We start from the raw sequence: 12,316 nt of genomic DNA on the forward strand, positions 1-12,316 counted from the left end.
GGATTCCACCAAAGCTCTGTATCTTATCTCTGACCACGTGAAGAGCTAGCGGTGTTTTATTTTGGGGTGTAAGAGGCACTGTCAGGTTCAGAGAAATAATTCTGGGGACCCTCTTTGCACTAGCAGCCTTTCTGCGTGTTCAGTCTGGGGAGCTGGGAGGAGATTTTGTGTTTCTCATCCTTGCCCCAAGGAAGGTGGGACGGAGAGGCCGGGGTGGAGGACCGCTGCAGCAATGATGGTACCAGGCTCTGCCTGGAAATGTATAAATAGGAATCCTAGTTTTGGAGTAAAGCACACAGAAAAATATCAAAACAAACTTTTTGGGTGTAGCGGTGCATTGGGATATATTCCCACTTCCTCTCCTGAAGGCTGCCTGGTGCAGGAGGTGTCAGCTTCCCAAGGTGGGGTAACAACCCCTCCGTACGGAGGTCTGCTCCCCGCTGGCCCCCGGGGAGCAGCTGGTGCCCTGCACAGTTGCCCTGCATGACAGTAAGTGATGGAGCACAGGGTTCATTAGTCTGCCAGGACGCTGCTGGTGGCACAGACGGCGCACCCACGATACACATGCAGTTGTGGGCAGCTTAGAGAATTATTTTTCCCAGCTGCTCATGATTAACTTTAATGATACAGATGGAGCTCCCCTGACAGACAATCCTGAAGCAGTAGTGTTGTAATAGCCAGGAGGGACCAAGGGCGTGAGAGATACAAGGTCCATAGGGGGAAGTTTCTCTGCTGAAGAAAGTTCCTCTACTTCTTTTGAAACAGTTGTTTTGAGAAAAGATACTGCTCTCCTTCCAAACCCTCCCTCATTTAATCTTCTCCCCTTGTTGGTAATACAGGTCACATAAAGTCACATTTTATCACAGGACGCAAAGCAGCAGCTCATTACCGAGTTTCTCGATAAGTTCTGTCCTTCAGCTTCTTCTCAAGTATGCAGTGACCGCTGGTGGCTTTCTGCCTTAGGGACCAGGAGAGAATGCTCCAATGGAGAGGTTCCAGAAACTCATTTTAATTCCTCTCATCTTAACTGCCTCGCTACCAGGTAGGACACATTCATAACCCTTGAAATGAGCCACCATGGACAAATTGTGTGAACTAATTTTAAAGCCGTGTAAATGGCAATTACTAGTTATATCAGATTGAACAGTCAGTCCCAGAGGGGGATTATTTAAACTGTTTGAAACAGTTGAGTTTACATTTCAAGCCTGAATGATCTGATGGCTTAGAGTGGGCTTCAGTATGCAGGAGTGAGCAGTGGATGGGGTGGGGAGGAGATGGGGAGGCTGCCCTCTCTCACTTCCAGTGAGCAGGGATGTCCCACTTATTTCTCCCTCTCCTTGTGCTCATCTTCCTCCTGAGTGTTTGGGACTGCTTTTGAGGGGGCATCTGTAGAGAACTTAATATCAGCAGCTGATTTTGCTTCCAGAAATATGTGCAAATTATAATTTTGCTAGTTTGCCTCCAATTTACCTTTCATATGCCTGAGTTTCAAAGTGAATTCAGATAAAAAGTATCTTGGTGGCAGAGCTTTAAAGAAAATGTGAATATAAAGTGACTAGTTGGGTAACGGAGACAAGGCTGATTTTTTTTTTTTTTATTATAGTCTAGCTGGCGTTTTAACAGGCTCTAAAAGGAGGGAGCTGCAGTGGCATGAGAGGGAAGGTATTGTCATGGCTTAATAATCAGTGAAAGGAAACACAATGCAGGAATAAATGTTGAGTTTTCTGAGCAGAGTGGCGTTCCCAGTGGAGTTGCACAGGGATGTGTGGTATTCAACAAGCTCTTAAACAACCTAGTGAAGAGGAGTGAACTGTGAGGTGGCAGACTTTGCAGGTGGTGCAGAATTACTTAGGGCAGCCAAATCCAAAAAGAGACTGGAAAGATTTGCCAGAAAATGTCACAATGCCAAGTGAGTAAGTAATAAAGGAGCAGAAAACATTCAATGCAAAGCATCACTTAACTGAAGATGTCTAGTGGGGGAAAAGAATAGATATCTTGGAAAGAGAGTAAATTGCTGAAAGAAGGAGAAAATTTCACCACTAAGTGTCTTTAGCAAGGGAAGTACAAAGAAAACTGGCATTATATAAATCTGCAGAAAGCTTATATCTTGAATACTGGACGTTTTGTTAGCCCTTCCATTTCCAAAAGGACATATTAGGTCTGAGAAAGGTATAAAGTGTGACAGAGGTGATCAAAGGTATGAGGAGGCCTTCATTATACTGATAAATTTTTCTGCTTGTGAAAAAGAAGAAATAGTAAAGATTTATTAAAATAATTAATTATATGGAGGTGAATGGTGAATGGTGAAATGGTTGTTGACAATTTCTCATAACAAAAAGAACTAGTGGCAGCCAGTAAAACTATCAGAAAGAAGGTTTAAGGCAAATCAAAGAATGTACTTTTCCTCACAGTATGTAATTAAATAGTAAAGCTCATGGTCACTGGATATGGGGGATACCAAATTGTAAACAGGCTGAAAAAGCTAGAAACAAGTATCATGGAGGGTAGATCCATAGGTGCAGATGCAATCATTGGCTCAGGAAATCCCTAGATCTCTTATTTTTGGACACTGAAGAGTTATAACAAGGAAGCCTCAATTTTTATTTGTTCTGTTTCTTGCACTGTCTTCCTAAGCATCCAGAGCAGAGTACTACATGTTTTAGAGGACTTCTGTTACTGTTCACTAATGCTTTTAGTCAAGCACCCCTGCAATGGGTGTTTTATTGTCCCACCTGCAAGCTGTATTGGGGTAGCAGGCGTTGCCCGCACTGTGTGGGGCAGCTGTGGGAGCACACCCCAATGCAGAGAGAAAAAGTATATTGTGGAGAGTCAAGCATTGCTCTTGAAAGAAGTATTGCTGCTCTCAGGATATCAGGAGTCACAAGGCTGGCTGGTGTGGCTAGGCTGCCAAGATGGCTGCATGGCACAGCGAGTTTGAGCATCCCCGTGGATGGGCACAGCATGGCCTTCGGCAGCAATAGTATTGCAGACCACAGGGCTGACATGCAGTGCAGGGTCCCAGCCTGCTACCAGGATATTGGTGGTGGTGCTGCTGCGGTGCTCCCAGCCTGGGGACCCTCACCTCTAGAGGCAAGAGGCAGCACGGGAGGAAAGGAGGAGTAGTCCAGCAGCAGTCAGGAGAGGCTGCAAGGGACAGCTGTCAAACAGTGAGTAAGAGAAGAGATGGGAAGACACGCTTGGGGGCTGTGGAGACACTTGTATGCAGGTGGGAGGAAATTTTGGTTTTCAAAAAGCTCAGCTTCAGGGTTGTTGGTTTTTGAAACAGACTTGAGATGTGCTGAAGAAAAATCTTACCAAATGCAAAACAATTTATGGCAGAGCTGTTGCTGGAGCAGTGGGCCAGTGATGAGGCAGGGAAGGCAGAAGACAAGGTGAGGTGAGCAAGAGACTAAAGAACGAATGACAAGAAAAAGGAATTTAAAACAGCCAGGAAGAAAAAAATGTAGAAATCCAAACAGAAATAGCAGAGAAGGAAGGGAGGAAGACAGAGACTAGACACAAAAACTGAAGGATAAAAGCCAGGGTTTATGGAAGGGCAATACGGGTATAGAGGGGGAGATTATTTTGAAATATGATAATGAGGCTGGAAAAAAGGGAATCATTATGGCAAAAGGATAAGTCCATCCTGTCCTTCACTGTGCTCCATCCAAATAGGTCACTTAGAGGAAAGACAGAGTCAGCAGAGGAGAGGAGGGAAGGAAGAGAAGGTAGCCACATCTTGATGCCCCTGTTGCTGAAACCTTCAGCATGAGAAAGTGGTCCTTTAGAGTTAGTTCAAGCACGGAAGAAAAAACATTGATGACGAAGGGCAAGGGCAGTCCTTTGGCAAATGAGGTTCCCTCAGTGCAGGCGTCATCCAGGGAATGAGGTGTATTTTTGTTTCTTCAAAACCCCGAGTGATGTGACAGCGAATCTGTGTTAGAGGAGGGAATAAACAGCTCATAAAGGAGTTGGTATATACTCTGCATGCGGTTGGGAAGGACTGAGCGACTGAAATACCATAAATACTTATCAGTTTAAGCAAACTTTCACCACTGGTGACTGCTTTATAAACATTTAGTGATGTGCCTCAAACAAGGTGTCCTAACTCAGCTTTGTTCTTCAAAAATCAAGGGGTAGTGCAATATCATGAAGACAGCCTAACACTTCCCTATTGCAAAGATGATATTTGCCTGGGTGGGATTTCGCATTGGTTGTGTGTGGGGAAGCAGATGTTAAACCAGCTGTTAAGAGCTGAATGCATAATTCCTGTAAAGTGCAATGACAATCTAGCCCGAGGCTTTAATTTGTCTGAAAGCAACCATCTGCAAGGTACTTTTTAAGCAATATGTAAATGAAACTAGCACTAAAATTTTCTCCTTAGTGCAAGAAGCAAGGCCCAGCAAAATGACTTACAGCATTGGCTTAACTACTGGTAACTGGGTTTAGATCTCATTTCTGTCATGAATGTCCTCTTTGACCTTACACGAGTTACTTTATCAGTGTTTGTACGTGGGCTGTACAATGGAACGCACTGTTAGTTCAGGACTCCATGTGCTACTGCAGGATAAAAAATAAAAGCAAAAAGATAAAGAGGCAAAGTTAAAACCACCAAAAATGTTTTGGCAGCCTGTGGAGAAGCTCATGAAGCTCCTTTTTTCATTGTGCTGGGGCTTTACTGAGATCTAAACGGAGGCAAGGTTGAGTGTTGTCCCATTCCTCAGTCCTCCTGCCACCCATAGGATCCCCATACAGGGCTTATGGACCTGTTCCCTAGCTCACAGAAGTCAGTGAAAGACCATCTGTTGCTCCACCAGATATGGTTGGTGGAAGAAGATGTAGATCCTACCAAACCCATGGACTGATAAAAAATTATTATATTAGATGAAGGAATAACTCATACCTACCTGCCTATACTGTCCTGGCTGTCTGAAGAAAACAAATGCAATACTAGCCATGTATTTTTAGAGCAGATGATCACTGATTATTTATGTTTAGGGATAAATTCAAGATTATAATGGAACTCACAGACATGATCTCGTAGCAAATGACTAACAGCTAACAGTGTACTGAAAGTCACATCATTTATTCAGAGCCATGGCAAACCACGGCTCCTTAAGAAGGTGGAGTGTTTGCACAAGCATAGAAATAAATTACAAATGCACAGAGATCAGTTTGCGTTAAGAGGAACAATGTGGATAAGTACTGCAGCTCCTGTTTCATGAGCAACTAAATGCATTTTGGCGTTCACTCTAAGGAAGTTTGTTCATGGCTATGTCTATCATCATGGTAGCTGTTTATGTCCACTTCAACCAGTCAGGAAGAATTCAAACAAAGTGTGAAAAAAACCTCAGCACATGAACATGTTATAGACACTGTACATGTACAGGGAGTAGTATTGTAAAGCCTGGCTACAATATGAGTCAAGAAAAAATAGATAATTCAAAGACATGTTTGAGCTTAGAACAGTGTTTCAACAAGAGTAATACAAGTTATGAATAGAAATCATGACAACTGCATGTTGAATATCAGGGAACAGGGTTGTTATTACATGACAAATGGTCTCACTAGCATGCACTTCATCAGTACATGTTCATTAAAAAACCTGTAGCTCTGTAAATGATGCTATCCACAGACATGTGGTCAATCCCTAGCATTCAGAAAGTGACAAATAGAAAAGAGAGGAAATTGCTTTTAGGCATTTTGTTGTGTTAACCATTTATAAAGCAATATATTAAGGTATGCACATAGATTTGATTGCTGGAAACGGCTTTTAGGCATTTTATTGGGGTAACCATTTATAAAGCAATGTATTAAGGTATGCACATAGATTTGATTGCTGAGTTTGTCTTCAAGCTGTTTCATGTTTTAAAGCATTTCAGTTCACCTTTACAAGTCTGAAGAGAGCTTTGAATAAATGCTACTGGAAAAAATGAGACATTTAAGTTGAACAGAAAAATGCTTTACTGTATCTTATCTGGCTTTATTAACAATCAATGGAAGTGAAGTTTGCTTTTCATTTAATGTTTTATTGCTCACACACAGATACACCCTGGAGAATGAGGTGCATGGCAGAGGTAACATAACCCAGGAAGGTGGAAAATTTTTGTAAAGGCTTTTGTAAACATGACAGAACTCAGAGTCAATCATACAAAGAACCAGGGAGAGATAGGTTTATATAATCCTGCAAAACAAAGAATGAAAAGGCTTTTGTCTGTAAATACATGCGGTGGGTGGGAGGAAAGAGAGGAGCTATTTATATTAAAGAACAATTCTTGGCACAAACCTGGTTAGATATACACTGCCTAGGATTAAATGTAAGCTGGGAATTAGGAAATGATGTTCACATTGGAGCAATGAGATTACAGACCTTATGCCCTGGGCGCGTTCACCGAGGCTCTGGTTGCAATGTTGTAACGGAGATTGGGCTCTGTTTCCACTTATACAACTATCAACAATCTCTTTTGTGTGAAGCAATACAGCATATTCTCCCCTACTCAGATCTGCTATTGACTGAATGAAAAATGAGTTTTTCAATAATTTATAATTAATCCACTAATGAATAAGCTACATAAAATGTATAAAACCTGGGCTGAATGAAACCTTTGAAAATCACTTCATTGTCCTGAATACTCTTAGCAAGGGAGTAATGACCATTTCAAACTTTCTTTCTTCTGGAAAATAACTGAACACTTAAGCTCAGGCCAAATTTGCAGACGTGGGGTTTTAATTAGACTGCCATGGATTGTAGTATCTAATTGCTGCAATTACGTAAACTACAGCCTGAATTGTTAGGGGTAGCACTGGCAGTTCTGTTGCTTCCTCAGCATGAATGTTTCCCAGTAAGTGATGAAAAACTCAGTGGTGAGGTAGATCTCACTGGCAAGACTGCTTGGTCTGCAGAGAACTTGTGAGATACTCTACCCTTAATTGGTTTAGTGGTGGACTTGGTAGTGTTAGGTTAATGGTTGGACTGGATGATCTTAAAGGTCTTTTCCAACCTAAACGATTCTAGGATTCTAGGATTCTATGAAAATTTGACTTGACAAGGCCCTGTGCAAATGGCCTAACGGTGAAGTTAGCTCTGCTTGGAGCAGAGAGTTGGGCTAGAGATTTCCTGGGGTCCCTTGCCACCGAAACCTTTCAAAGCCCCCATCAAAGAGCAACTCTGTCACAGTGAGGTGCAGGTAAGCACCAGGCCAAAAGGGAGCAGACCCGAGCTTAGAGGCAGGTGAAGAAATGGTAGCAGTTGTGTGGGATGAGGAAGAGCTGTGGTGGGTGGGATGTGTGCAGAGCACAGGCAGTCCCCTGAGAGGAACCTCGGTGACAGCAGAGCCTTCAATAGCAGTCCTCTCCCTCCCCCTCTGCTCCACCTGCAACCAGCAGGGCTGTGGGTGGCACTGGCTTGGTAAAGCGACTGGCTTATGAGAGCATACCATTTGGGGCTCCCCAATACAGGAAAGACATGGATAAACTGAAGCAAGTTCTGTAGAGGGCCACCAAGATGGTAATGGGCTGGAGCATTTGCCCTGTGAGGAGCAGCTGATGAAGCAGGGCTTGTTCAGCCTGAAGAGGAGACAGCGGCGGGGTCTCTAATGGCAGCCTGCCAGTACCTGCAAGGAGGTTGTCAAGAAAGTGGAGCCAGGGTCTTCACAACAGTAGATGGCAAGCGGACAAGAGACAACAGGCATATGTTGAAACAAAAAAGGTTCAGAGTGGACAAAAGGAAAAGCTTTTTCCCCATGAGGTCAGGCAGTGGAGCAGGTTGCCCAGAGAAGCTGTACTGTCTCCATCCTTGGAGGTTTTCAAGCCCTGACTGGATAAAGCCATGAGCAATCAGGTCCAACCTCAGAACTGATCCTGCTTTATCAGGGGACTGGACTGGAGACATCCTGAGGTCACTTCCAACCTGAATTATTCTATGGCCATTTGGTCAGCTACTCCTCCTTGAAAGACATTGACAGTACCTCTGCCTTTGCTCTACTGCACATGAACATAGTGTGCTCTGGGGAACTGAGCCAAAATCCAAAGGGATTCACAAAGAACAAAGACCCAGAGAAGCAAGTTCCTAATTTCGCACAACACTGCTCTCTCAAGTCCTGTTCCCTAAGACATCAACCAAATAATTTGGGTTGTTCTTACAGTTTTGTCCCTCATGAAGACTAAGGTATATGATGTTTTGTCTCTGTGAAATACTGTAAGATTTGCCCACCTTCAAAACAGCACCCATTTCCCCTGGCTATTTCAGGGACTGAATTCACAGCTGCTGCTTTGAAAAAAAGGTGTCTGCCTTCATCCTTCCTTCACTTTCTTCTTGGTAGAAAGAAGTGCTTCTACCTTCCCACGCACGGGGGATCCACCATCTGCCTGGGCAACAGCTGCACATTCATTCCTCTGAGGGCAACCGGAGGCCCTGGTTCTGTTGAGGAGGAAAGGAAAACAGAATGCCTTCACTAGAAATGAGCTTTCAGTTCTGAAAAATAGTAACCAAAATTCATACTACCTTTTAAGGAGAAAAACTCATGAATTACAGCACCTCTGGCTAACAGAAAGCCTGGGAAGGTGGGGAAGCATGTATGTGATGCATGCATGAGAAATAAGGGAAGAGGCAGATGAATAGGGGAAAGAGCATGGAAGGATTATATGCTGTGGCTGCAAAAAATCAGTAGCAATCTGAGATACATAAAAGGGACCAGTTACCTACTCCTTTATTTTTTTGAAGTCTAGAGAACTGATGTATTTTCCTATTTAAAAGTGGAACTTTCTTCATTCAGCAAAACGATGTCAGCTTTTTAGTGAATCACTGAAAAGAGAAAGTTAGGTGATATTGGAGTGGGAGGAGGAGAGACCATAAATCAAACGCATCTTTCAAGAAAACTATTTGATCTAAGCTGGAGCTGAAAGATTAGATTGTACATCTTCATCTCTGAACTGGTTAAGATCTCTTAGTATATATAAACCTGTACTTTTGGGGTTTGTAATGGTTGGCTTGGGGATCCATTATAACAATGTAGCATTTGACCACTGTTTACTGCTGTGGGATTAACATTACTCAGTTGCAATTTCAATTCACCATACATATCTTTTAACTACTTACTGACAGGCATTATAGAAAATGAGACAATAATCTTTTCCTGAAAGTACCAGGTGCTGATGACTGTCAGAGGTGAAGTACCAGCTCAGCTGAATCAACAGCCTTTCCTGATACACAACTAAGTGCTTAATATCCCGGTGCTCCTAGTGAATAATACCATTTGAACCAGGGTGCCTGGATTTTTAGCCTTAAATTGCTGGCAGTAAAAATTAAGTCAAAGGCCTTTGGTGGTGCTGTTGCATATGTATTTACAGACTGTTTTTTCCTTCCTTCCAGGTCTTGGCTTTTGTTACTCTATTGTAAATGGCCCTACTAATGCAACAGTCCTTGCTGGTTCTGAAGCCCGTTTTAATTGCACTGTGTCAGTAGGATGGGTAATTCTTATTTGGTTGTCCAATGGAAATCCTGTCCTCACTGTCATCAATTCTCAAGGAGCTGTTGAAACATCAGGCCGCTTCACGTCTCAAAATTATACCAGTAGCAATGGGTTTACGTCGGAGCTGATCATCCACAACACACAGCTGAATGACTCTGGGAAAATTGAATGCAACATCCAGCAACCTGGTCAGAGCAGATTTGCATTTCTTTCTGTTCAAGGTGCGTATAGCCATCAATAGAAAGCTATTTTATTATACTGCACTTAAAGGAATCCTCTGATGCATTGCCCAAATTATCCCTGTGAAGGAGTACATATTCTCATTTACCATCCTTTGCCTTCTGTCCTCCTGGTCTTAATTTTACTGTCAAAGCAGGTTTCAGAGTCACATTCAGAGTGCCATTAACAAAGGTTTGAACTGCCCTTGTTTTTTTCCTGTTACATCTCTTATTCTTTATTGGGTTGCATGAAAGTGCCTGAAAGCTGTATCAGGTCCACCAGCAGTCATCAAAAATGATCTTTTGGCTGGAAACAGCATGGATTACCCCATATGCACTTCTTTGTACATGAACCTCCTGCTGTCTTTAGCGCAGATCTCCCTCCTGATTTCTGGCTCAGGAATCAGTCTGCATCCAGCTTATTTGAGTTAGATTTAATGGCATGTACAAGTAAAGCCCTTGAGACACAAGGTGATACTCTTCATATGATTGCTGCTGCAAGCCACCATTTTCAAAGAACAAAAAGTACCTGTGTATCAAGCCCCTGTGTATGAGACTTCTTCCTCCTCTCTGAAGCATCAGTAGTGACAGAGTGCAGCCAGTAAAGCAAGATCTAACCACCAGACACTATGCATTTGTCAAAGAGATGCTTCATGAAATGAGAACATCTCATCATCTACCTCTAAACATTTCCTGATAAAACCCAAGCATACTTAAAATTTAGAGAGAAACACTGTTATTTCATTATGTTGTCCTTCAGCTGGAAATATATCAGGATGGCTAAAAAGTATAATTTCCTGCTTTTTATTGGAAAGGTACTGAAAGCTGACACTTGTGCTTCAGTCATACTGGACAATGTGTCCATGAAGTTGCAATATCTGCATGTTTATATCATGCACATGGTATATCTGTGTTAATAATGATTGGTTTTAAATTCATATCTCAAGGCACAGCAAGATAAAATTTAAAACTATCAGCAGGAAAGCAATGCAGCCAAATATTCTGAAGGAACAAAACGTCTTTTCCCTCCTACAGTTAATGGATCTTTATTCATCAAAAATAACACCTTAACAGTACAAGAGAACAAAACAATTGAAATTGTATGTGAAGCCTTAGGATGGGCTCCAGCTCCAGACATTACCTGGATGGCAAATGACTCTTTCATTAATAAGTCGAGGTATGTTACCCAGCAAAGTCAAGGATCTAATGACCTCCACAACGCCCTGAGCATCCTAACTTTGACTCCGGTGGAGACTGAGATTTTGACTTGTTTAGCTGACATAGAAGCACTCCCTAACCCTCAGAAAGCAACTGTAACTGTTATTTTTGTCAACTCTACTATAGGTAAGTGAATGTTTGTTGTGCTTTGCCTATGCAATTTTCTCAGAACTGTGCTTTTTGTTTTGTTTTGCTTTGTTTTACTTTGAAAAGTCTTTTATTTGCAAATGAAATACTGTGAGATGTTGAAAGGTGATAGAGTTAAGACCCAATAGTCACAACTTAGGTAGGGTTAAATTCACATCTGTGAGAGGTCTGGTACAAGTCTAATGAACTACAAAGTCCAGCTTAGGACTGAGCAAGACAAACGAAGGAGTACACCTGCCACTGACTCCTACTATGGATTCACTGCTAAGAAAATCAGCCTTTGCTGCTTGACCAAGTAAACATCTAATGAATTTACATGTTAAATATCTTTGATTAGGCCATGCCTGCCATATGAACATAATTTGTTAGACCTCACTTACTCAAAGCCAAACCCTCAGGTGAAATTGTTCTCCATAATATTCAGTTTTACCACTGACTTGGAAAAAAACCCTGGATTTTACTCCCAGTTTCCACATACAAGCCAGAACAGATTCTGTACTGGCACTTCAGATGCAAATAGAAAGTTCTTCATGTGAGCTGTGATCAGAAGTGATGGAGCCATTGTAGTATGATGGTAACATCCCCAGGGCTACACTGAGGCTGGCACCTGATTGCAGATGGTAGCATTTATACGTAGGAACTTCTATACTCTATGCCTATCATCAATCTACTCTAAGAATGTCTTTGTACGTGGTGTATTCACCCATTACAAAGCAAGAATCAGGTCATCAAGAGAAGCTGCATATCATGGGCTTTATCCCAAAGTCTACTTAGATCAAGGAGCCATTGGGCCTGCTTTCCTCTTTCTGGTATGGTCTCCTTCACGTCTTAGAGGAAGGTAAAATTTGTCCTGCAGCAACATATGTGGGATTCTTTGGATAGTGCATTTGGTTGCTTTTTATTGCCTTTTATTTAAGAAAATTCAAGGTCACTTTAATGCAAGCATGGATGTTGAACAAATCTCTCAAGAATGGTTAGACCTTTGATAACCCTAAATATTTTCCCTAATGTTGTCAGCATTTTTTGTAATGCTGCTGGTCGAGCAACCAGGAGCGCAGCAAACAGGACGGGCAAACAGGGCATGGTGTGGCAGAACGGTGTGACACAGCAGTTGGCGCCGCAGTTGGTGGGCAGTTGGCACAGGCAGGGAGCAGTCCCCCTCCTGGCTTTAAAGGGAAACTCAGCTGGTGCTCATTGCCCTCCCAGGAGAGGACCTAGCAGCTATGGTTTCCACTCACCCAAAAGCCATCGCCAGAAAGAATG

At 42.5% G+C, this 12,316-nt stretch overlaps 1 protein-coding gene across 1 annotated transcript in view; it reads left to right on the forward strand.

The window, feature by feature from the left end:
• Positions 1-984: 984 nt before the first annotated feature.
• Positions 985-12,316, forward strand: part of IGSF5 (immunoglobulin superfamily member 5) — a 34,425-nt gene continuing 23,093 nt past the window's right edge. Inside the window, exons 1-3 of the mRNA XM_075727847.1 lie at positions 985-1,042; positions 9,371-9,691; positions 10,724-11,032. Coding sequence (XP_075583962.1) covers positions 985-1,042; positions 9,371-9,691; positions 10,724-11,032 — 688 coding nt within the window. The remainder of the gene's footprint in view (positions 1,043-9,370; positions 9,692-10,723; positions 11,033-12,316) is intronic.

Source organism: Pelecanus crispus, chromosome 1 (assembly GCF_030463565.1).
Source record: "Pelecanus crispus isolate bPelCri1 chromosome 1, bPelCri1.pri, whole genome shotgun sequence".
Classification (NCBI taxonomy): domain Eukaryota; kingdom Metazoa; phylum Chordata; class Aves; order Pelecaniformes; family Pelecanidae; genus Pelecanus; species Pelecanus crispus.